The sequence below is a fragment of the Dermacentor silvarum genome, chromosome 4 (assembly GCF_013339745.2).
Source record: "Dermacentor silvarum isolate Dsil-2018 chromosome 4, BIME_Dsil_1.4, whole genome shotgun sequence".
NCBI lineage: Eukaryota > Metazoa > Arthropoda > Arachnida > Ixodida > Ixodidae > Dermacentor > Dermacentor silvarum.
In genome coordinates this window covers 221,857,559-221,884,362 of record NC_051157.2, presented here as the reverse complement: position 1 = coordinate 221,884,362, position 26,804 = coordinate 221,857,559, and the positions used below count along the sequence as shown (strand labels likewise).

General features: G+C 49.9%; 2 protein-coding genes across 3 annotated transcripts in view; one reads left to right on the top strand and one right to left on the bottom strand.

Moving 5' to 3' along the window:
- The window catches only part of LOC119450991 (F-box/LRR-repeat protein 12), a 462,769-nt gene that overhangs the window by 193,742 nt on the left and 242,223 nt on the right, over positions 1-26,804 (bottom strand). The window contains exon 3 of the mRNA XM_049666759.1: positions 14,448-14,528. The gene's annotated coding sequence lies outside the window, so the exon portion shown is untranslated. The remainder of the gene's footprint in view (positions 1-14,447; positions 14,529-26,804) is intronic.
- Positions 9,730-26,804, top strand: part of LOC119450989 (Kruppel-like factor 1) — a 171,400-nt gene continuing 154,325 nt past the window's right edge. For both annotated transcript variants that reach the window (XM_037714425.2, XM_037714424.2), the window contains exon 1: positions 9,730-10,560. In XM_037714425.2, the coding sequence (XP_037570353.1) occupies positions 10,462-10,560 (99 nt within the window). In that variant the 5' untranslated portion in view covers positions 9,730-10,461. The remainder of the gene's footprint in view (positions 10,561-26,804) is intronic.

The window sequence follows — 26,804 nt, the reverse complement described above, 5'->3', positions numbered from 1 at the left end:
TTCTCCCCCTGCGCTTCTCTTTGTATCCAACACGCTTTCGTCTTTAATAATGTACATGCTACGCGTGCGTCACGCCACGCGCGTGCGCCACGCCACGCGCGTGCGCACAACAAACTGCGGTGGCGAGACCTAAAGGAAAAAGAAGAAGAGGCAATGTGTCACGCGCTCCTTTTCTTCGGGGGCGCACGGTTGGCTGAGCGGTCTCAAAAGGTGTGGTAATGACAAATATTAATGACAATGCCCGCGCGGCCAGACTAAGGCAGTGGGATGAGTGCGGGAGAGCGAAGCGAACCCATTGAGGAAACACAAAAGCCGACTCGGCGACAGTACAGTGTGCGGGTAAAAAATTAAAAAAAAATCATAACTAATATGCGGGGCTCGCGTGAGTATTATTCGCGTAAACCCGCAAGCGGGTAGCGGGACGGGAAGCGTGGTTCTTCTCTTCGTATCGCCAAAGACGAGGAGTATGTAACGCTACACCGGCCATGGTCTCCGAGATGGGGCTAATGTTACGGAATCTAGAACTACGGCCACCTTTTCATCAGCTTAGGCAGGACCAGTTGCAGTGTACCTGCTGCCTCCTGGCGGGTTTCAGCGTGGCTGTGTTTTCTTGAATTACCCTACGGGATCTTCGAGGAAGCTGAATTCGGTTCGATTGATGAGTTCGAGCGCAGTTTCAGCGGATTACTGTTCCTATATCGAGAAGTTAGCGATACATTTTAAAGGCTGGTGTCTATTAGCAGCGCGATGGGAGCGTCAAAATTATTTCCATGACAAGCGGAACGCTGAACGGCTTTTTGACATTGATCTTCCGAAAATAATGCAACTGAAAATCTTTCGAGACAGTATAGTAACTCAACAAAAAGAGCACGGTCTTTACAACGACTTTTGTTAGAGGGCACACTCATGCACTCTCACCATACGATCACGTGTTACGGCGAGTTCGATCACTGATTCGAATGAGTCGGCTGTTTCGCGTTTATAGTAATACATCACTCTACATTAAAGTATGACGTTGATTTAACAATCCTTCATTACTACTGCTGCAGTAAGAAAGAGATACAACGAGTTCCCCTATGCTTTCCTTGACCTTTAGAAGGTTGACGAGGCCTGTCAGTCGGTCATCAGCTTTTCTATCATCAACCCAGTTTTCCTGTAAAAACTGAAATAAAGCTTTTGGTTGGTTGATTGATTTATTGATTGATTCCTTATACCCTGACTTCTTAAGGTTGTTATCAAAGTTCGGCTTCCTTGGTTACCCCTATTCTTCTGGCTCTTAATGCGTTTCAAGTATGTCGTGTCTTGACCAGGTTCCACGCCTGGGCCAGTCGTTTAAACATTAGCGGTAAAGCCTTGAGTGCCGTGCGTCTGCCTTTCGTCTATGTCTTTCGCGCTGCCTTGCCATTCCCAATATGGTTGACCACGAAGTCCCAAGATGGCGCCACTTGACCCCGTTGTTTTCTGTTAACGCCGTTACCATCATCTGGCACACGTCTACGGCCCTAAATCTCCGCTAAAGCTCCCTACTACCTCCCCAAACACGGGAACCACAATTTCATAGAACAGACACGGCTACATACACAGTTCATTGTATCGCTGCCAACCAACGTACTTGCATTAACTGGTTTCAGTGAAGTCAAGCGCGTCTGTAGCATTCGTAGACGGAGGTCTCTATACCAAGTTCCCTACCCGGTGGAAGCTTGTGTGCGTCCTCTGGTGAGTTCATGTGGCGCGTAGAAAACGGATGATTCTGGACAGGTCACGCAACGGGAACCGTGCGCGCCAATTTGTTACCCCCGTGGCAGTGTCGCATAAATTGAGATAAATGTCCGCTTTCCTCTATCCTGCCGCGCCGGACACGGCGAACCACCCAACACTCGTGCGGTGGCTCACCGCGCGCCCTGTCACGGTCCGGTGCTCGCCCCGGCAGCAAACAAGCGATCATCTTTACTCAAAGCTCACATGGGGGCGCCAGCGTACAACCAGTCTACGCGCGTTTGCATGCCTGGAAAGGTTTCTTTAGAAAGTATCCAAGCCGATTTGTGCACAAAGGACACCCCGGAAAACAGAAATGCGCGGAGAAAGATACACAAAATGCGCATGCGCGTATCACACAAACACACAGACACACACAGCACAATTATAAACTTTTCCTCGTGTGCGATAGTTCAAAGGAAGGACAAGTGCGCCCACGGGGTGCCCGCAGGTAGGAGTTATTGTTTTGCAAGAGTGAACACGCTCGAAGAAGCAGCGTTAAAACAGCGGCATTCAGTTATTACCTGCAAATAGCAACGACTGTTGCAGGCTATACCCTAGACCTGGTTCATCGTGATTCATCGCTGCTGCAAGTGGCATGTGCGGAGGAAAGTGTTTTGCTGTGTATATGGGTTTTGCTCGAAGCGAGACGCGCTGTGGTTAAGACGTCTACATTTCGGCCACGGCAGAACGTACAGCGGAAAGAGGCCGGGGGCAAACGAAGCTACGTACCGATTCATTTTTCTGGTACAGCCTTCGTGACACGGCAGTTTGTGAAGAGTCCATTCTGAGCGTGGCTAGGGAATAAAGAGAAGGTCGGGAAATTTCACGCATGCAAGGTTGCGGGTTCGAAAACCGGCAGGGGTGCGGCCGCATTTCGATGCGGGATGAATACAAAACGTGCTCTTCGTGTACCGTGCTTTGGCTATACGTTAACTTTTAAGCGTGCTCATATGGAACGTCACTCTTGCTAGCTATATTCCTACTAGCTATATTCCTATTGTATTTATTTCCTTTGCTGTGTGGGGCACTGTTTGTGACTGTGATGTGTGCGATTGTCATAATGAGGAAATGTTAGCGTTATTTCTAAACTCAGTCTTCAGACAAGCAGCTCTAATGTAGCTTATCTTCCCATTTGTGTAGAGTTATCAAGCAAACAAACTAAATTAAAGAAAAATGCCGACCGTAACTGTCTCAGAATGACTGACGACGTTAATGCGATTAGCATTGAAGCAATGCAGCGACTCACCGTATCGCCACCGCCAAAACGCGTCATTTAAGATGCGCATACTGCAGCCGAACGCTGTACCAATTAGACCACGGACTACCCATGGTGAATCATGTTGGCGTAAAAAGAAACCTAAAAAAAGTTTAGGTACCGGCACAGACAGACACCAGAAAGTAGGTGAAGTATCCTAAGAATGAGCATCGCATTAAACATTTCAAAGTCTCAGCAACCAACCAACCGCGATTACTTATTTGACTCCGTTTCTGCCTTACCTAAACCGGAATTGACTAATGCCAGGCCCAGAGTGTTGCCTGCTCCCAGGAAACCCTCTGCATATATATGCTCAAAGCCTGACGAGATACGGTTTCCGAGCTCAATCATTCTCGGTCTATCGCTAGCTTTGCGAAAGACGTGGTGCACTGAAGGTCGCATCAAAGATGCTGTTGGTGATTGCTTACACCAAAAACCCGTGAGAACTGTTTGGCTGACCATTACAAAGACGCGGAGTTGCATTTCAGGGCGTCCCCTGCCTCGCCGGGCCAACAAGCGAGGAAGGCAGCAACAGAAGTGCCGGTCTTCTAAATGCATACTGGACCCGAAGCCGATGGTCACTAGATCGATCATATACAACGTCAGTTGGAAAGTTCCCAGGCTGGCAGAGAAAACAAACAAACATACAATGCAACACAAAACGAAGCTTGCACGAACCATACGACGAGCAAGCTGCGAAAATGGCGAGTGGTGGCGTACAAGGATCGAACGGGAAACGTCGGCCATATTCGCGTCATCGCATCCCGGGCCATCGGGCCAATACGTCGCGCCGCGAGCACTCGTCGATTAAAAACCGTGCTCGACAGCCAAAATAGCAAACAAAATTTGGCTCTGGGCTCATCGTGAACAAGAATGGATGATCAGCGCTCCCTGAAGCAGGCGTCAAGCAGGGAGTGCCGGGGCCGGAGGGATATCGCACTTCGTTTTCCATAGTGTACATCATTACTTCGAACGCAGGTGCGGCAGCCTCGGACGTAGCACACGGGGCCCAGTAAAGCTCACTGACTTCTTCTACTCAATCACTGCCCGCAACCTCACACTTCGAGCAGCCCTGCGCAGCTAACAACTCAAGCAAGCGGCTCGCTCCATATTCGTGATGCACGAGAACTATATTCTTGGGGGTTTTGCGGCAAAGAAGAAGAAAAAAGAAATACGACATATGTTGCTTGCACGCCTCTGGAAACAAGGCGTAGTTTCGCATCGCAAACACTTTTTTCTTTTTATTTCATTTTTTGACCTTCTCAGAGGGGCAGTGAGTGATGGGGGTTTCAAATTGCGCGAATTCCTGCATACAGCCCCAGGCCAGCATGTATCTCATGCGTTCACCTCAAGGGGACCTTGAGGTGAGCGCCGATCTAACGCCATCGCGAGCGCGCGCTGCTGCGCCAAAAAGGGGAGCGGTCTTTCGCAACTCTGAAGAACGACGTTAGCCCCAATTAGGACGTCACAAGAGGCAGACTGCGATAAATAAATAAAATAAAAAAGAGGGCGGGGGGGGGGGGGGCAGTTTGTTCTTCATAACAGTATAAGGCACACGAAGGCCGTGAGAAATTTGCACTAATTAGAAGCATTTGTATACCGTTGCTTCAAGCTTCCCTGAAACGCTAAACGTTTTCTCTCTTAAATGCAGGTAGTGTGCATTTCAAGTGAGGGGCTTGCATCCAGCCAGTGAAGTTCCGCCCCGTCGGTCGGTCTCCTTACATTCTGACACTTTTCTTTTTTTCGTTATTGTTTGTTTAGTAAGCTACTAAACAAGGCACATAGACTGAGCACTGGATCCACGTGTGAGGTCCCGCCTATATAGTACCACGTTTCCTCAGAGCTTTAATCAAAAAGACCGAAATACAGCAGGAAGCTAAAGAAAAAAGCCAACATTGCGTGCTGCGTACGTCTCGGGCAATGAACAACGAAAATGCTATACGAGTATCACGCGCCCAATACATCCCGAGTGTACGCAGAGCGTATACGAAAACGATGTGCACGGCTGCGCAGTTCGAAAACGTTTTCGCAAGTTTCGAGCGAGAGAGGAACGAGAAAAACACGCAGATCAAAGGCAAATAAAATGTTGGATCCTAAATTAAGCGAAGCTTGCTTGAATTAGCAAGGTGGCAGCAGTAGCGCATGACATGAGCACACCGCAGCTTCGTCGCTTGTAGTTGTGACCCCATGCCAAGGTGACCCAAATTGGCTACTTTCCCATTCTTCCCTTGCCCCAGCGTAGGGTAGCCAACCAGACGCTCTTCTGACTAACATCCCTGCCTATAGGCCTAGACAGCGGCTGCAGCAGCAGCAAGTTATTTATTCGCGCACATACCTAGTTGCCCAAGTTGTATATATATATATATATATATATATATATATATATATATATATAGGAAGTGACGCCGAACGCCAAAGCCTGGGAAAGAAGCAAAAGCAAGCTTCGCTTTAAAATCCACACGACCAGCGTTGTATAGAAATGTATGAATGAAAGGCAGGGAAGTCGACCTGGACTTGAGACCCGTTGACTACCCTGCACTGGTGGAAAGGGAGTAAAAGATTAAGACAATTAAGGAAGGAAATTCAAGAGTTGATATACACTGGAGCAAATTCTGAGCGTGGTGTCACAGATCGTCTCTCAGTCCGATTGCATCCAGGAATTGCAGCAGTACATTTGTAGCCTTCTGCAGCTGTGATAAGCGAGCTAACTTGTCTCCAGATCTTGTTCAGGGAGAAAGATCTTCCGTCTAGCTTGTTTGCAGCAACGCTCTAAACGCTGCAACGCTCAGGCGTAAGCGACAATGTGGTCGATAGTTCAAAGGGATACCGTCTGGTCAGCGAAAGACATTCTTAAAAAAAGAAGCAGGTCACTGACCATAGTCAAAACAATATGACGTTTCGAGATCCGTGTCCCGAAAAGTCATTTTGTTTTGACTATGGTCAGTGACCAGCTTCTTTCCTAACAAGCGACAATGTAGTGATTCGTATTGACTTGGGGGGAAAACGAGGTAACAAGCGCAGCTGCATCGAAAGGTCGAGTGGATGCGAACGATTACAGAAGTGCCGCACCACTGATTTTACCAAGGAGTGTTGTACTGTCCAAAAGTACTCCCGACCTCGTGTAACCATACGAAAGACCAAATAAATTATTCAGCATTTATCGATGACAAAATGCGAGTAGCGTTCATCTATCTGCACACATAGCATTACCCATTCTTTCCGGCTTACGAAACAGAGGGGCGAGTGTGTGGGAATGAAGTCCTGGTTGTAGCCTGACTCAAGGCACAGGCGGCAGCGCTATTAGAGGAGCTTACGCAAAAGCTCATGCAACGACATGATAAATGCCTAAGTGTTCTTGCCAGGATAACGAGAAGTACATATCGACAACGCCTGTATCCATGGCTTGCATACATTAGAATAATTTCACCTATGCTTATGCCTCTCGGCATTTCGTCGAGACTTGCAAAGAAGTTACGAAAACGAAAGACAAACACATTCGTATTGAGTTACAGTATTTCAAAGATTCAGTATGAGAGATAGAAAAACAAAGGGAAGGGAGAGAGGTTAACCAGAAGAAGTCCAGTTTGCTACCCTGCAAATGTGGGAGGGGAGAGGGAAATACAGATAGGAAGAATGAAAGCTGAGTATCGAAACGGAAATCAGCGCACAAAGTTGAGCCGGCGCGAGTCAATGTCTCGCAGGCCCGTATACCGCGGAATGCATCTAACGCTCCGGCTGCCTTTAGCTTATGAGTTCGTTGTTTCCACAGCCCTAGTATCTTTTGCTCCGAGCAGTGGCCCGCTGTACAGTGTCTCTAACGTCGTACGCAGCACCTAGCCTCTTCATATACTTAATTTCACTCCCCCTTCCCCCCTCTCCACGTGTAGCCTAGGAAACTAGACAAAGTCTGGTTGACCTCACTACCTTTCCTTCCTCCCTTCTCCCTCTGCTAGAACGTGGGCAGACGCACAGAATATGCGAAATTGTTCCTTCACAGCCACAAATGTCACGTGTAGAGCTGTCAGCTCTTTTGATTATGAACGAGTGTGAGTTAGTCGGGAGGCACTAATTGCGCAAGTGTAAGTAAATAAGCAGACGTAGACGCTTTTGTCGCGGAACTAGCGCCTATAGTTCTTGTTCCCGGCCAGAGTGATGATCGCTGGTACAAGAAGTGCAATCTAGTGCTCCGCACTGCGCGTCAGGGGCAAACGGAAGCCCTAAGTCTTTTTTTTTTTTTTCTTCATTTGCGAAAAGGTAAACTGAACGGACTTCTTCGTATTATCAGGCAAAAAGACAACACGCATCCGCTTCCTCGTCAGATGGACATGCATGCCCTATATAAGACCGACCGAAACGCCCGTGCGCCGGGCAATTCACGCTCGTAGGAAAGCACCCTTCTTCACTACGCCTGTTGCCTTTCCGGACTAGTAATGTTACGACGGGTACTAGTACGAGAAATATCATGACTAGAAGTGCTGCGCAAGGCGTAACAAAGGGCAAGAGCCCAGCTTGTCCTTTGCAACGCCTTAAGCAGTGTGTCTAGCCATGACTTTTCCGTATAAGATTTTCCGAACTGGATGCAGTATGGTTCGAGCGAGAAGGCGCTGGAATAAAGCGAGGCACACATCTAAGATGACGTACTTCACCGTGCATTACTGCACGGCGCATATGTGTCGCATATGCTTCGGTCCCACTAGCTTTTTTTTTTTTTTTTAATGCTGTCTTGTTTCGAGCTTTTTTCACGGATGCATCTCCCAACGTCTTTCCAGACAGCAGCAGGGGACGACCTGCCAAATGGTCCCCACAGCAGCCTAGTGGGTAATGCACAAAATGCCACTGCCCGACGCCGACAGGCATTCAACATATGGCGTGGACCTGTCTCGGCGTTATACGACAACAGTCGCGCACCTTCATAGGCGACCGCTGGGCACTAGCCATCAGCGGACTTGAAGCTATCCTGGCTTACCTTCGGAAGACTGGTCTCACGTCCAAATTCTAAGGTGCCAGCGACCACTGCTCTCGCGTCAACCCCTGACGAATATAGTGATGAGCGGAGGAGAACTGCGGAAACAAATACGCCTGAAGAACAACCTGGTTCAAACATGCGGCGAAGAAAAAAGCGTCGATTAGCCGGAGCCCGTGGCAATCCTCCAGTCCTTCGTCATGCGCAGGCTAGCTTGCGCGTCCGCATAATATACCGACACAAAAAGCCACCGAAGACCCATGAAGGTTCTCCCCGACAAGCAGATTGACAGACATAGCACAGTAAGCTTGAGAAGAGGTTCATATTTCCTAATTTTTTTTTACAAGTTACAGGTGATTGGTACGATTACTTATGTCGACTCTTCTTTAATGCGAAGCAAAATAATCAGTGAGCAATTGCACTGGACAATGCCATTTGTTTACAATTAGCCACACAAGAATGTGAAGAGATGCGCGCCTAATCAAAGGCTACCAGTGACAACAAGCGTAAACTCGAGCCCTTGCGGAAGCAACTCGCCAAAGACAAATTGACGACACACGCGACGCCAGCAAACGGCCGCAGCGGCGTGTAGGGCCAGCACTTAGCGACAAGGGGGGGAGGCAACCGAGAGAGACACCCGCGGAACGAAGCCGCGCAAGACACAAGGGGAGGCGGCAGGCGGGCCGCAGCTACCGGTGGGAGGTGTGTGTAATCAAGAAAAGCGGCTGGGAGGTGGGAACCGCGGCGGCGCTTGCTCGAGGACACACACACGCCGAGGAGCATAATAAAGCACCGCGGCGCCGTACACACACGTTCACACTCTCGCCACCGTTTCGCCGCCGCCGCTGCGCTAGAGACGTCGAACTCTCCGGGCGACGTCGTCGTCGGGGCCGAAGAAGGTTGAGCGCACGCGCACTCCAGCACAGCCTCCACGCGCGACCGACGTCGAGAAAGAACTCCCTCGCCCACCGCGGAACTGCCCACCGCCGACGCGCTGGCCAAACGGCCGCGCTCTTAACTGGGTCGCTGGGACGACGAAGAACGCGCCTCCTCATCGTTACTCTCGCCTCGCGCGGCTTCCTCCTCATAACGGTATACGTGACGCCAGCGCAGAGGGACCGACGTCGGCGCGGGAGAGGATGTGTTGGTGGCGTCGTCGCCGTCGACGAACGAAGACCGCGAGGAAACGCGGCGTCGCTCCCCTCACCTGTTCCAGAAGGTTGGGGGGAGGACCCGAAGAACGACGAAGCACAAAACAAAGGCGCGCGCGCGCACACACACACATCCCTTTCCCTTGGACCTCGCGAAGTCGTTAGGGAGCCAATCGATTGGGGGCCGATTGATTTCGCCAGCGCTTTCGCGCACACAGACGCACACCTCGATAGTCTTTTTCCCCGCCTAGCGTGGTGAAAAGAAAGAAGTGGTCCCGCCCGCTACCGCTTCGGGCAGCCAGGCCAGGCAAGCAGGTAGACCTCCCCTCTTGCCCGTCAGCCTTGGTCCGTTCGGCGCCAAGACGCGCCGAGTGGAGCGAGAATAAGGAGAGCACCGCTACCTTCCTTCCCTCCCCCACCGTCCTCCGGCGATGGGACCTGCGACGACTCTCGCCTCTCCATAGTGGTGTACCGGACAAGCGCCACCAGCTGCATCGCAGTGGGGCACCACGACCACGACGACGACGACAACAGGGTGACCCTACCCTTCCCCCAATCCTCACCCTGAGAGAAGAAAGCCAAGCGTTACGGGACAAACGCACGAGCTTCGGCGGCCGGCCGCTACGCAGCGCCACGCTTACGGGGCGCGCACGCGAGCGCGCGCGCACGGACGCACCTGTTCGCGAGGGTAGACAGGTGCGAGCGTGAACGCACCCCGAACGGATCGGTGCCGCCGAGACTGGATCAGACGCTGCCGCCGCCGCTGGGACTCTTCGCCGCCGCCGTCGCGTGCGACCAGGACGGGAGGAGAGAGCAACCGCATCAGCTGACGGAGCGGCGTGGCCGCTTCGCTCGCCCGTCGAATCCGCGACCGCCACAAGTGACACTGGGTTTCTTTTCCGCATTGCCGTGATTCTTCAACGTTTCCACGTCGTCGACGCGACCGACAAGGACTTCCCATTCGCCGTTGCATCTTTGGATTTGCGCTTGACCTTTCAAAGTGAATAAGTGCCTTCGTGCTCGAACCGTGTGTTTCGGTTTCGGATCTCCTCATGAGGCATCGGCGACGTCCGGAAGAGCGGATTGTGTGGCGAGGTTGTGCGGTAGCCCTTGTGATCCGTTGAGAAAAGAGAGTCCTGCCCTGCATCTCCATCGACGTGCGCTCAACGAGAGCTCTTCTGGTTGCGGTCTATCGCCAATGCCACCGGGACCGTAGAAACGCGCGCGTCCTGTGTTGCCCGCACTAAGCGAGCGCGCGCAGTGTCCCCTTAGACGGCTTCCTATCGGTGTGTTGTGTGTCTTGCCGACGGTGTGGTGACAAGTGCCGCCGCGACATGCTCGCCGGAACTCAGACGACCTGGGGCTGCCCGCCGGTGCACTTGATGGGTCTCGGTGACGGACCCAGGGCTGCCGACATGGCTGACTTCCAGGACGTGAGTACCATGCGTTCATATACGAGTATAATGTGCGCACGGAACTGCCGATGCATTAGGAGTTTCACGCAGAAAACAGTTTCCCGAAGATGCTGCGTCTACACATGCGCGTTCTCAGACCCGCCAACTGGTCGCGGCGTTCGTACACACGCGGTTTTTGGCGCGCTCGCCTCGCCATCGCTTGAACATCGGTTTTTCGACGTTTCGTTGTCACCACGTCCGTGCTAAATATCCCATGATGCATCGACAGCATCGACCCCGGGCAGAAAATCTCAAAATCAACGATTCTGCGGCGCGCCCGACGCAGTTTGCGCTTAACCACGCTCTTGAAAACCCCCCGAAACTCCCTCGCGTGGCAACCATTAAGAGTTTTCCGGTCAAGACATGCCAGCATCGTCAAGGCTGCGGGCTGCAACATCGTTCAGTCTGTACATCCTAACCAAGGTGCTGCCATAAGATGCGTTTAATCACCCGAAGCGCTGCTCTGGGGTGTTTGGCTTAAACAAAAACGTTTTTTCTCCTGCAATGATAATAGTTCAACGATTGCTCATAGATAAATATCATAACCGAACATGACCACCATAACACGGAAACCTGCCTAGTAGATTTAGTGCACGTTGACGTGCCCTACTGCCATCGCCGAATACGCTTAGTGCAAATGTTTTTAAAGAAAGCACTTGCACGACACAGGAGTAACGCGCCCACCATAAACCTATAATTTACCTCAGTTTCCAGGCGCACTACATCGAGGCTTCGACGACTACTGCTCACAGGAGCCACATTATGTTAGCGAGCAAGACAGCTATGTCGATGACGCGCAAGACTATTACTGAAGCCTCGGTTGCACATTAGAGGAGCCAACGAAACGAAATGTCCTTTGAAGTTGTCCGCTACAGCGCTTCCTTAGTGACGTATATAACTTTGGGACGCAAGACATCCGCAGTCAATTATCTTCTCTGTCTTTAAGATACACACGTTTGCTGACACCTAGGTTGTCGAGTTTCCAGACACGTTTTTGTTAGACCAAAAGGACAACGCTGATACACAGTGCAAAATACGCCCTATATATAATGGGGTTTAAAGGTATGAGCGATTTAATTAAATTACTCGTTAATGCCGGGTTTGACACGCCGAAATCCGCGATCTGAATATGAGGTGGACGGTGTAGTGGGAGACTCCGGAGCAATTTTGACCGCGTGGAGCTTCCTTGAGGTGCTACCCGATGCACGGTACAACACAAGCGTTTTTGCCAGCAACACGGGCAACACAATCGCTTATACAAATGTACCTTGCAAGATGCAAGAAAGCCTCTTTTGAGATTCAACTTGCGGGTAGCTGAGAACGCTCGAGATGCAACAATTCGTGGGGAGGCAGAGATTGTTTCGTCGAGACCATTACTTTGCTGTCGCCGGGCGCATTTACATCCGAGCGGCAATACGCGGAAATTATACGGGGCTTCCGTAAACTCCGTTGTTTCGTTGTAATATACGCTGCTGCGAGACCTTAACGGAGGGTGACGCGAAGTGCCTGCCTTCGCGAAGTCTGCCCACTTTTTTCACGCTCTGTAATCACGTCAGACCAGGACAGCCTAAAAATTTGCAGCCTTGGAATGAAGGCGACTACGGGAGTCCGCGTTATCTTAATGACAGGCTCGTGCGGTTGCCAGGCGCCACTCATTTGAGGCCGAAAAACAATTTTGGCGCTTACAAGAGGGCTTCGAGCTTCCATTTGAAGTCGAACCTGTGGCTCTGTATCTGATAAGGCTTTTTTTCCACTGGTATTGCTTGGGCGCCGTGAAGGTATCTACTTTATGGCAAACTTGGTTGCGTTGTCACCTTGAAAAAATAAATTAAGGAACTGCGGCGCTCGAACTGATTCTAAATAGGACAGGCTCTGCGCGGAGACGCACTAAAACGAAAAAAAAAAAAAAGGAGTAAAATAACATGATGTGGTGTTAGACGCAGAATATCAAAACTGCTGCTTACGCGGCTTACACGGGCCTAACTTTGCATAAACCTTGATGCCGACGCGTAAAGAAAAGAGGCTTAACCAAGAAGTTCTTGACTATACCTTTATGCTTGGGTGATCACAATCGCATAGCTTGGAATGTTATTACGTGCACAGCGATATACATCAGAACCACGCTGAAACGTTTCTCAGCATTACGGCGATGAAGCCAGTGCCCGCAGAAGCACACAGCATGTTCGCGTAATACATTTCCGGGCTTCACTTTATAGGCTATATATATCAGGGAACCCATAACAAACAAAAAGAAAGAGCGTCAGCACGTCCTTACTTGTACTGCGAAACAGTCAGAATCGTGTTATTTTTTGTATCCAGTTCCGACTTGAATAGAGAAATGTAGAGCTTCACGTAGTTCTTATGCATGCAGACTGCTTTTTAATCACCGCTTACAGGTACACCTTTCCAAAGTTTCAGCGCTGCGGCACTTTGCTTCTTCTATGGATTGGCACAGATGAGAACCCATCTACTGGGACCCTCTCTGGTCGTACTCTACGTTCTTGTTTTAGAAACGACGGCCGATAATCATGAATAACATCATCGGTCATCAAATCATTTGATATGTCGAAGTGCCCGCGATCTTGTGTGTGCGCCGACGAATGCATCCGTCAATCACAGCTGCCGCGTTATAGCGCCATCTCGCAAGGCAACTCATATTTACGTTCTTAAGAGTCGAGAGCGAATGCCTGACTGAGCACCGATTTAATAAGCAGAAGCGCATACCTACGTAAGCGCCAACTTAGGACAACTCCCTGAAAGCCTCTCGTTTCGGCAGTAGAAAAGTGCAGGCCCGGAAGTCTTCGATCGCGCATAGCAAATCGAGAGTGGCCCACGAAGGCCGCTCGCGGCATTTCAGTAGCCGGCATTCGGTGCTGACCAATTGCCAAGCACGACCGGAACATGTTTAACCCGAGTCAGAGTCGCTCCGTGCATTCTTACATTAGCGCTTTCGATCGCCCTATAGCCCCGCAACGCGTCTATACTGACCGATCGCGAACGGGGTGCGTCGAAGACTGATTGATCGTCGAGGTTGAGAAGAAAGCGCGAGCTTTTTTATCAACAGTGACACGCGCAGCCACCTAAACACTGAAAGAAGAAGAGAATATAATATAAAGGCGCCTGAAGGACCACGTTCAAGAGGCGGGAAAGCGGCGAATCGAAAACGTCTTTGAGAGCGGTTCGGCGCTAGCGCGGTATCGGCAGGGGGGGGGGGGGGGGGGGGCACTTTAACGAGGACGCGTAATTCCAGCAGCTGAGACGAAGACGATGAAGACCAGGAGCACAAAATGCACCGCATAATCGTGACGGGTTGTTGGAAGGCGCTCGGGACCGCTTCGCGCGCGGCGCGCAGCAAGCCTGTAGCCACGAGACGCTCCCATCGATCAGGCGATAATAATTCGGGCATCACAAGCCGAATTTCTACGCTTTGACAAGCCTTCTGTTCGTTTGATTGATTGACTGATTACGAGAGTCCTGCTCACTGTGGGGAAAATAAATAAATAAGGGGTTCGAGAGTTCTTTCTTGCGGCGAGCTTCTCCGCCTCGCAGGCGAACGACGGCGAAATAGAGAGCGTGGACTCGGAATTCGTGCGCCATCGTGTAAACGATCGCAGTGTTGCACTCTGGCGCACACTTGCGCGTACACTGGCGCACACTTGCGTACACCGGACAACAGTTGCGCACAAACTGATGCCGTATACTGACGAACGTTGGCGCGCACTTGGCTTCGGTATCGCCGCGCGCACGAAACTGTTAGTAATTGTCCGGATTCTGAGAAATTGGCCTTCCGCGTGTACCATTGTGTATTGCGATGGTATTAACTATTCAGCTTAGTTTATTCGCATGGCGAATTGGCAAAGTCTTACCTGTCGTCGTGGCAATGGCAGGGGGCGACGGCCCTGGTGGCGGTTGATTCTTCTAGACGAGCAGTCGTACTATCGGGACACCTGGAAGATAATATACGTACTTGAAATGCTTTCTGACAATAATACTCCCTTGCTAAACTGCGTCTATAACCGTGTTTCGTACCTTTAATAAGTGAACTGATTCAATGTGTACATTTACTATGACGGTGAACGTTAATGGTCCCGCCCCATTTATCACACGATTCTTCTTTTTAATTGATATGAATGTGATTGAAGATGTCGGGAACTTTATTGTTGCCGGCTTATCCAGGAACATTAAACTATTAAATGACTAAATTACGATAACATCAGGTGATATGAGAGCGCTGCGGCAAAAACGCAGTTCTCGCAAATGTGCGTGGACAATCAATAAAGAAACATACTCTCTATTTACGGACATTCAATTTCTATAGCAAGTGCTTTATTGACCTGTGTCCCATCGTGCAAGCTGCATAACGTGTCGTTCTGTTGTGTTTCTGACGTGTTAAGCAATGATGAAAAGCGATGTACAACTCATATTGTCGAACCTCGTTATAACGAAGTCGCGTCCAACACAAAGCTACCTCCGTTATATCCGATATTCATTATAAGCATATATGCGTTACACGCTGATATAAACAATAAATGTTGCATATTCACCCGATATTTCGTTTATATTCGTGTTCATTATATAAAGGCTCAAATGTTTTCTTCTGCAACTGGTCACTGAGAGAGAAACGCGTAGAAACAAGCCCCACTGCTCCAGTCATAAATAAAAATCCCGTGTCGTGCAATGTAAGCGGTGGAATATGCAGGCGCAATGACTTTGAGAGAAAAACTCGTTCACACAATCTCCACTCGGCATTGATTTCTTGCGGTACCCTGAATGTTGAAGCACTCCCTTCGCAAACTTTTTTAACGTCTATGACGCATACAGACATCAGCACTGTCATACCCTGTCACAATGAGAGTTCTTCCGGTTAACCACAAGAATTCGCAGGGCTACAAATTATTGAGCCCCTAAGGGAAATGCTTATTGCGAGATTTTCGCACGTTATGCGACTGACAACCTGCGCGTATCTTGTGGGCGTCAGCCAGGTGACGGCCGTTATGTAGCCTAAACGACGGAGTCGGCCTTGGAAAGAGGTGTTAACAGCGCTGAAGAAGACTATAGGCACAAAGTACGGAGGACGGGCGCTCGGCATTAACTATATAGCATTGACTTTCTCTTCCCTTCATCTTTCTCTCCCCTTTTCCCTTCCCCCAGTGTAGGGTAGCCAACCGGTGTCAGTCCTGGTTAACCTCCCTGCGTTTCATATATCATTCTCTTGTTCTCTCTCTGCATTGCTAATGCGGCGAAACGCTCAGATCGCGGCTATAATTCTACAACCCATCACTCATGATCGCCCATCACGCATTCGCTGCACGCGTCCTCGTACACAAGTAATCAAGTAATTTCTTTAGAGAGCCCGAGAGAAGGAGCACTGACGCAGTTATCCGCTTATTGCGCGCAAGAAGCTTCGCATATTATTAAGGCTTCTTCCTGCTTCACCTAGTACACCGGCTGCTCCTACAAGTCGGAGTGCAACGTCCCTTTTCTTTTTTGACATTGGTCAATCGTGTCTTCTTTAACCTGTCTCGTCTTCTTTAGCGCTATTCACGCGTTTCGCAATGGCACTAATCAGCTCGCCCAGCTTTCAGCAATACTATAGCATCGCGGGTATCGCAGCGAGCTAAATCCAACGCGCGTGATAGGAGACGGAATGGCTACGAAAGGCGGCAACGGGAACGCATTCGTGAGTGCGTCAAGCGAGCAGCAGACACTGCGAAACTGGCCCTTCGTTTTGGAACCAATGACTTGGACAATTGCTGTGCTTGATATGTTATGCGATGCCTCGTTCTCCATGCACTCGGGGCCAAGTATTTGTGAGAAATGCTTTTCAAGTATGACCACATTCTCGCCAGATCGAGTGTCGTCACATCACGGATCGGGCCATTCTTCTCAATCCGCGCCACGTGCGAAATGAAGCGCATGTTTTTGTTGACGTTGATTACTTCTTTTTGTTTGTTTGCTTCTGCTTCTTCGGCAGACTCCAAGGACGCCGTGCACGAAACGCGTCCCGATTTTGAGATGTCCGTGGCACGCATGCGTTTGAAAGCAAAACGGTCATTTGCTTGCATCGCTCGCGGGTCATTTTCCTCGGCTCAGCGCTCTCGAACGCAGTCAGACAAGACACGACGCCCGCCGTGATCCGCGTCTCCCTCAGAAGCGCACGCCCGACCAAGAAACCGTTAGACTGCGCACCTATACTCCTACAGGCGCCTACATTTCTGTCTGGACCCACAGTGCGACGCGCATGCAGAGCCGAAAAAAATTAAGCGTCGTGGAAATAGAAACTTTGGGTTCAAGGTAGTAGAAGTATAGTTTGTTGCTGTAGACTAGGTTGAGTATATGGGGCTCGAGGTATAGGTATATAGTGCGAATCGCAAACCTGCGTGATGCCACAACATTTCAAATGATGGCGAAATCAGCCCCACTCCAGAGCATCACGATAAGTTCGCCTCCATAGGTTTATTCGATCCGCGCGCTTCTTGCTAACTTTAACAAACGCGCTCTTGTAGCTTGCGTCAGTCTTTATAATCAGTGAACCGGCGTACTAATGAACAGCGCTGTACGTTCCGCTTTGTCGCAAATACGAGACACAGTATACCGTCAGAACGTGCATCACATCGCAAATGCCCGAAAGACGGCGAAATCAATTCACTTCTCCGTATACCGTGCACCTCGACGAGTACGTCGCAAATAAGACCGTTCGATTTGCCCCGCAATACTTCTTTTACCAACGCCATTTCAGTGTCAGTATACCCTGTTCATGGAACTACGACCCCAGCCAGTACTGCCCGCCGCCTGCACTACATTTCCCTCAAGTGCAGGGATTGCTGTGAACCCGGTCTGCACGAGATCGCGCCACCGCGTGCGCGAAACCAATGACTACGCGCAGGCGTCGCCATTCGGCACTGGTGTAACGAATGCCGAAGTAGAGCACCTCCTGAACTAGTTAAGGTGCGCGTGTGTGTATGTATGTGGCTATAGTGCCAAAGGCAACGCAAACGTAAGCGAAGGGGGGTCGTTTCAACACCGGTTCGTCACCATCGGTGCTGCAATAAAGGATTGCGACGGGGGGTAGTCGTAAATGAACTGTACGACTGCCTCGTTTATGACAATGTGGCGCTTGACTTGCGCGAACTGGGAAGCATCCAGGGTCACGTTAGTTAATAAAAAAAAAAAACGGTGATTGGTGGAGAGCTTCCGGTCATCATAATTTGCACGTACCTTCCGATATCGTGCACGGGCAACATCTCCAAAACACCGTCGCGTTCGCATTTCGCTATTTACGACGGCGCGTTCCAGTAACCGCTTTCGTCATTCTTGTTGCTGTAGCAACGAGGACAGCTGACATTGTCAACGTTATCCTGGTAAAAAAAAACAAAAGCAAAACTTGCACACGAGCCTTGGGGTACGCGAATTACTTATAGAGAGACCGTACGCGTGGCTGCAAGCACGGTCATTGTCGAAGATCGTGACAATCATCGCGATGATGCCGTTACACAGACAAGAGGAGCTCTGGAGAGTCATTGTCATTTTAGCGATTTTATCGCTAGACTTGGCCACTTTCTTGTCTGCTTAGCGACAGTATTTTTTCTATTTAGCGGCCGGCGGCATTTTTTTAGCGACGTGACAAAAACATAGGCGATACTTTAGCGACTTTCAAGGTAAGAAAGTTGCTTCGAAAATGGAATTCTAAAACGCACTTTATTATGCAAAAGCTACATTTCAGCGGCCGAAATGGGCTGTACGATGCGCGGGCTCTGGGACTATATAATAAAGCATTAATGGTTCCCTTTACATCGGTAATGCTCACACTGCGCTTCACAGCATGATGGCTTTCGCAGTGGTCTCAAAATGCAGGTTATTCATTATTATTTAGTTATTATTATTATCTTGAATTCTTCACAAAAGTGATTTGAATAGGTCCAAACGCCCCCTGTTCTGCACTATCACTACTGTACGTTCGATTACAGGGCATTTGCAAGAGTACCCGTAAATAAATTTACCTAAACCCTATATAATCAATCGGAAGGTGAGATTTAGAATGCAGCAAGTGAATAATAAGACAGATCGACTGTCAAAATACGCAGACATGAGAGCGGATGGGCTCTTTCACGTGAGTCTGAACACATATTGCTTGCTTATGACTTTTGAACAAATCAGTACTGCGAGGAGCTTTACAGATAGATCAAGGGGTGACAGCGTAGTATTTGATCTGCATAAAGGTCAAGTAAATGTCAACACCGTGTTAACATTCGACCAAGTGCGTGTCGCAGAAATGAGCTTTCGTTGCAGGAGCGCCGACAACTAGAACAGCAAGGATAATGTAGGAACCGACAGCAAGCATAATGTGGGACCATGTGCCTTTGCGTGCTAGGAAGATCAGATTAGTACTCAGTGTTCTTTTGAATTGTGCTTCATTCGCAAGTTCATAACCTGAAGGTAAACGCAGAATTTCACCAGTAATCGTCCGTCGTTGTGCAAGTATAATAGTCGAGTAGCCCACTACACACTGCTGACAAATTCGCTATTTATTCCTGACCCGCATGGACCCTATACATAGACAAACGTGAGACGTTTCGGTAATCATTTAGGCCAAGTTAGCTTACATTTAAATTTTCAGAAGCGCCTACGTTACCTAAAATTAACTGAAAAGTCCTAGCGACAATTTTAGCGACTATGCCGCAGAACTTAGCGGAAATTTAGCGACATTACTGTCTCACTTTAGTAACACACTTCAAAACAATCATGGCAACACTGGTTCTGGATGGTTGCAGCACGAAGCAGGTTCTTTCGATCTGGTTTCTCGCGTGCCCGTTTGTTCGCCGTCAGCCCTTCATTTAAATTTTCGACACCACCGTGCGCACCCAAACGTTATGGTTACGCAAACGCCGTCGACAACAAGAAAAGAAGAGCCCCTTCGAAACATCGCCGTTCTCGTGTGAATGGAGTGCGCGTTGCAACACATCCGCCCAACACGTGCACCGTCTTGCATAGCGCACACCTTCAACTTTACGACCCTACGACACGAACCGACGACAACCCTCCGACAGGAAGCGCGCGCATCGGTAGCAGCACCCGTGAAAAGTGGCGCCCCCCTGCAGCTCGAGAGCGCACTAACGCTTCGACAAGAACATGGCGCCCGAGTCACGACGGCCATTCGAGAGAAAACTGACGGAGGAGCGACGACTAGCCAACATCCATTGCCCAACCATTAAGGCGAGCGAGCTCCCCACGGCGGCGATCACGTGTCTTTGCTCCCTCGCATCGGTGGCTTCGCTGGATTGCATTCAGTGGGAAGCTAGCGGTTTTAAGTGGCGTGCCACTGCTATTCGAGATTATAAAAGTGCGGCTACGGTGAGTTTGATGTCGCGTGAAGGGTAGTCAAGTTCGTGAATATCTCTTAAAGGGAGTACTGACGGCTCCTTTCTAAAGAATTTTTCCACCATCTTCAACACCATTTCGAGAGTTGATAGGTTATGTTCACTCTATATGCGCCTAGGTGAGTAAACACACTCCGCTGAAAGGAGATTTCGGCATTCATTTCGTTCTCAGAGTGCAATCATCGTGCGCAGTATGTCTTGCCTGCCCTCTTTCTAGGCCTGGAGTGGCAACTGATACGACTTGTCGCAACGTTGATTCAAGCTTTGACGCGTTTTGTCGTGACATTGTTTTTGTGTGTGAACCATGAATAGTACGACGTCCCAAAGATCGACCGCAAGCGCAACGCACACGGTTATGTTGCGCATAGTTAGGGCTCTGTCTCACCGGGCAAGAAGAGTGCCAGTGCGCTGTTCTCAAACTGCGCTTCGTAGGTTGCTCTGCCAAAGGAACCACTACTAGGATAGATAACGATATGTCGTTGCTTTGATGTGACGCGTTACTACTTAGCACGATCTTTTTGCCCAGTGTGACAGTGCCCTTACAGATTCCGATAGGGTGCTTCAGGAAATCAGCTTTCTACTGAGTAATGCGAAGTGGGACATGAGATATTTAGTAAGGCGGCGAATAAACGGCGCAGGTATACGTGAATTATAGTGGATATCTCCGCAAGCAAGCTTCCGTTTCGTCGTAGAAAATTAGCCTTAGTTAATCGATACACAAGAAAGTCCGCATGATCACACGCGTCGTGCGGGCAAACAGATTGCGTGGGAATAGATGTCTATTGATTGCTCATAACGCAGATACCAAGTAATGTGGTACCTGAAACACCAATAAAGGAGGTTTCAATAGACCTAGCGTGTTGCACTTGAAGTGCTGACGCTTAAAAGAAACGCGCGTTGACTTTCACCACGTGCTCCTGCATGACATTACTCGCCGACTGAGAGTGACGTTCTAAATGGCCACACTGCACTTCACCGTTGCGAGACACACTCTCTTAGATTCAGTTGATTTAAAAGAGCAACGAACACGTACTCTGCATAGCGGAGCACGCGAGTGAACTGCCTCGGTGTCTTCGTCATCCCGTCAACGTCCCGCATACTTGTTCTTCGACACCCATTCTTACCCGCACCTTTGCGACACCCGGTACAACTGGCCGAGCTGCGCACCGCGTTAACGCTACAACCCGTTCTCGAACGAACCGCGCGGGCACAGGGTTCGACAACGCTGCACCGAATTAACGAAGCGTAGCGGCCACGCGTCGAGGCGACAACATAAAACGCGCCAACGCGCGCACGACGTGATACGACAGGGCGACGAAAAGTTGTTCGGGACAGTCTCGCAAGAGGGGGGGAGGGGGGGGGGGGGGTAGGCTATAGCTGCTATAGCCGTTGCGCCGCTAGGCGACGCGATCAATCGGCGGGCGATCACGGTGGCATCCTGTACTCGAGGCGGAAGACACGACGCTTCTCGCGCCCAGCGCCTGTCGGGTTCCGGACCTCACGCTGAGAATGGCTCCGCCGTCGACGCGCCCGTTTGTGTACATACACGCAACGCGTGCCCCATCGAGCAAGCGTGATGCGCCGGGAAGCGATCACGACTCCGGTGTTGCGGCGGCGGCAACCCCCGTGGCTACTGGGGCGCCGCCGGGCGCGATCGGTAGCATCGCCGGCGTCACGAATAACGTGCTCGCGCGGGAGCGAGGCAGCGCGTGAGGGCGGCGGATGTGTAATGTAAGACGCGGGGGATGGTTGAGACGAGCGTGTTGTAACCCCTGTTCGTGTGGCGGCCAATTCGCATTCGGAGGAAAGCTGCGGATGGGAGCGAAGTGGTGCGAAGATTCGATCTGTAGCGCAGTTGCTCGGCGGACTTTTAGGAATACGGAACACTTTAGAAAACTGAATTTTGTCTTTTCAAGCATCGAGTGTTACGGCGTTATATTCACAGTGTAACGATCGATGAACAACAATTTGAGGGCCACTTTCAGCGACGACGATTAGACTCAGGGGCACAAGCAAAACAAGGAAAGGTAGGCTATTTGGGCGTCCGCTTGGGCCACCCTGAATGGGCGGAGAGGGTATGAGGGATTGAAAAAAAAAAAAAAAGGAACAGGCAAAGAGAGAGAGAGAGTTAACTTGCAGGGTTGTAAACACATGGCGTCTATAAGCGTGGACGTGCCTCGATCATTGACCGCGGCTTCCGTTTTGCAATTGCAACACGAGCACTTAAATGATTACACATCACATGATTACACAGTTCCTAATTCCGACCAGTAAAAAGAATAATTTTATCTCGATTTCTCGATCCTCTTGTAATGATCAGAGACTTGTCGTTTCCGAACCCCGTAGCCTATCAGCAGCAGTACCGCAAACAGTAACGACCGACCACAACATGCAAGTCGATGGTGCACTAAATAACGTCCCAGGAAGTGCGCGGCGAACGGGGAATCGTTTGCAAGCGGCACATATCTGTGCTGATCAAACGCATTTCCCGGTGAGCCTTTTCTTCTCCGCCTCGCCTTCGACCGTGCGGGCGCGTCAATATATGCATACCGAAACGAAGAGGCATCACACACGCACAAGCGTACACACAGAGAAAAGGCGACCAGAGAGATGTTAAAACAAGAACGAAGAATACGAGTCCACGTTCGTTGTCAGTCGGCGAAGACCACTCCTGAAGGTATTTCCCCGAGTTCATCCGAGGGAAGGAAAAAACGCCCGTGCGCCTGCATACAAACGAAACGAACGGGAAGAGCTGGACGTCGATTAAAAACGAGAGCTCGGACAGGCGCGCGCTTGCCGTACGCGGCAGTCCGCCAACGCGAAAGTTCCCGCGTGCGTCTCGCTAAAGCGATGCAGCACTGCAGAAGCTACAGTTGACGAGAGCAAATCACGATAGAGAACGGATACCGGCGCTGTGTGTTCCTCCGCGATGCAGTAGCCATAAAGTTTCTCACTATGATACCTAGAGGGAAATCTGGCGCTGCTGCGCTGTGGTATGCGTGGGAATGCCGGTATACTGTGACTTCGGATTGACATCGTTCTCGAGGAGCCAGGACGCCTTGAAGACGCGCCTGGCTAGCACCGTTCGGTCTGTCACATTGATTCATTTCCTGCTGAAACAGCACGTAAAAAGCTGTTTTAGTATTATTATTACACACAAACATGTTTTGTTTAATTTTGAGGACATATTATAGCATGTACAATTATAGGAAGCGTAAAAAGTATCAGCTCGCCGCTAAAGTTGGAGGAAAGACGACAAGATTCTCGCTCGCTTTGGAACAATTCGTCTGTTCTTGCTTTCCTTCGCTTGACCCTGCATTGTAGGTGAGTAAACTTTATTGAGAGATGTAATATGGGTGAATGAAAGCCTTTTATGCAGATTTTATTTTAAGAACGCATGAGTTGTGTAGCCATATCCACGTTTTCGACGAAGCCTCGTCGATACATATATCCCGTCCTTCCCATGAGGGCATAGCGCCCTTCAGGAAACTTGCATAGACGGTGGCGCCAGATTACCCTCTAAGTGTTATAGTGAGAAACTTTATGGTAGTAGATATGCCTCTGTGGTTCAGCGTCTACCTCCACTGTGTATTCCTCCTCCGCGATGTAGCACTCTTCTGCTGCTGAACGTGTACCTGCGCAGTGCGTTTCTTCGTAGTGTACAGTATACGCTTCTGCGGTTGCGTCGTGTGTTCCCGATAGCGATATGCAGACGACGCGCCCAGACAAAACGAAGTGAGCGTAAAGCCATCATTTAACTGCACCGTATATTCTTCGCGCAAGCTGCTATGCAATACTTCTGCAAACTGCCGCGCTCGCGAAGTTCGCGCCTTGATGCGTCAGCAAAAGTGCTACTTGTTTGCAGCGTTGTTTGGTGTTACGTTACAGACGTTGTACTGTGCGTGCCACTATATACGATGTAACACACGCGGCACTGTACAAACTTTACGTACTGTACGTTTTACTTTATATACTCCGCTATGAACGTTTACTTTATGCGCAATTAAATCAATGTCTTGCTACAGTTACTATACCGATTCATTAGCTGCTCCTCTTTGCGGCGTTCACGCCGCTTTCGTAGTTAATTTCCACGCTTGAAGCATCGCACTACTTTCTCCAGCGCAATAGTCATCTCCTCTGCATGCCGCCTAGCTTTTCGAGCGCTGCGCGCTAATTCAGAGGGACGCAACTTGTATGAGTGCGGCGAAATGGACAGCGAGAGGGCGGCGCGGGTGGCTGTTAAGTATCAAGTAGGCAGCCTCCGTAATTAAGGAAAAGTAGAAGAGTCCTCCCCCCCCCCCCCCCCCCCTTTTTTTTTTTTCTTTCTCTCCGTGTTTCAGAACAGTGCGCTCGCGAAGAGCAGCCGCGTCTACACCCGGACGAAGCTTCCACCACTGACCGCCACAAACCGTGGCATCGCCGCAGCGGTTTCCCTTTTCGAGTTATTTCTCTTTTGTTCTTGTTTGTTTCGCTGCCCGCGGGAGTGCCTTCCTTGCTCGAGTAAGCGAAACCGTGGTGATTATCTTACCCCCAAACCTAGAAGCTACCGTGTTTCTCCGGGTCTCATTTTTCGAGAGGCATGGCACGACGCGGATGTTCCTCACAGCTTGTGCTATCTCCGAGAGAGAAAAGGTAACCCTATGCGGAGAGGAAATGGCTACAGCGCTGGACTCACCTCCGAGAGCTCAGTCATTCCTCTTTTCATCCACCCTGTGTTTCCTCGCTGGATGCCTCGGCTTTCTTTTGTGGCACTCCGCGCGATAAAGAGCAAGGCCTTCGCTGGCTTGCCATTGCTTCGATGCGGCTCTATTTCAGCGTCTGATGCAAATATCGGTGGATTAAATTAACACCACACGTGTCGTCGTCTTCTGCGCACTTCTTGTCAGAGAGTGGACTATACATGCTGTGCACTCCGAGAGTCAAGTCACTGCCGGTGACTCCTGTTACGGTGGTAATATTACGCCATATATTTGACTACAAATTTCGAGAGGAGTTCTCGTACCGCCAGTGTAAACCGAATTAGCATTTATCTTTAGTGGCTGTGTACAGTGGGCCGTACTGTACAGGTAATAGTTCACCAGTCTTCCGAGCGATTATCCGGGATATGCAGCCCGTGCCTGATTGGTCGAAGCTCTGTGCTGTTCCCGGTGCGCGTCTCTTATTGCTTCGGTCACGCACCAGCTAATGCGAGCGACCAGCCAGCCTGCCGCAAGCCACCGTGCGGCCATGGTGATTATTACCGCGCACTCTTGCTTTTGTGGCCTTGCTTATTTGCATTCCCATTCGGCGTTCACTTTGCACGTTGTTGTTGCCTCGTGCACACGTACGCTACGCGTGTTTTCGCTAGAGTCAGGGAAGGCACGCGATAATTGCGGGAAAACGGGCAATTTTTTTGCGACGAAAACGGTGTATCAAGAAAACGACAAAAATCAAAAGGCTGACGCGCGCGCTTAAGTGTCCACACGCTGTCATTGCATGTCTCTATTTGCGGCTGCCAGCGCGGAAAGGTCTGCTCGGTTCATGGTTGTACGACAACGCAAAAGAGAGATTACCAGTTGTTTCCCGGTGTTCGCAATTCGAGAGAAGAACAGCTCCTCGGATTTCGTGCTACTTCGAAACACTGAGCTGTGTGAGCAAGCAAGCAAGCAAGCAAGCAAGCAAGCAAGCAAGCAAGCAAGCAAGCAAGCAAGCAAGCAAGCAAGCAAGCAAAACAAAACCTAGTTAGCAACAAACAAACAAACAAACAAACAAACAAACAAACAAACAAACGATGTGGTGACCATACGAAATAAATAGGACCGTATTACCTGTGAAGTTGCTCGGGGTACGTTACACTATACTTTCAAAATTGCAACTATCGTTATTAGTGTGTGTAGTTATTTATTGCTATTTTCATCTTTCTTTCTAATATTCTCTTATTATTTTCTGACTGGTGCACTTGATATTTTCGAATCGCCAGCCCTAAATTCAGATGCCTGCCTTCCCAAGTTGTTTCCCCTAATTAAAATAGCAAAATGTGCGTGTGAAGTGCAAGGAATGCGTCTGCAGCCAACAAACGCGATTTCCCGAATTTATCGGCCCGCATTAGCCGCAATTCAAAGAATGTGACTTGGCCTCGCATCGCGACGTCTTGCCTGCATACGAATGTCTCGATTTATATACACTACACGCGTAACACGATTAACCGCTACTCCTTCCGGTGTCTCGAGACGACAGCTGTGCCTTAGGTCGAAGCGGTTGCGATTCAAAAGTAAAAAGTAGGTGGTTGGCGCAACGACGTTCGCAAGTTAGAAAGATAGAGAACAACTTAACGAGAAAGTACACGCTCGCTAATGTCTCCCAATTTTCTTACCGCGCCCCCATTCGGGGGTCATTCAAGAAAACATCTCGGCGCCCTTCTGTTGCTCGTGGGGTGAGTATATAGTTAAGACTTCGGGTCGTAGTTAGGGCGACACATTTGCCTCCCCGCGTTTAGTATAATAACCGTGGTAACCCTTCCCCTCCTGCATAATTTGCCTGTTATCCACTGCTGATGCATGAAACCGAACGATTCGGGAAAATCACGTCGTTTACTTTTCTTTCTCTCTTCGAGGGAGAGAGTGCGGTGTGCATGGCGTGTGTGTCTCTCTTATCGGCGGCAAAATTGTCGCGAACAATTTTCGGCTAAAGCAAAGAAAGAAAACACAAATAATTTACAAGGAGAGTCTGGCTGAGGCCGCCACGTAGCGGCAGTATTGCAAACAGCCCACGTAATGGCGTGATCTCGAGACAGGAAGGACTCAGGGACGTCGTTCGTAGCCGGGCGGCTGAAGCGAAAAAAAAAAAAAAGGATATAAAGAAAAGATT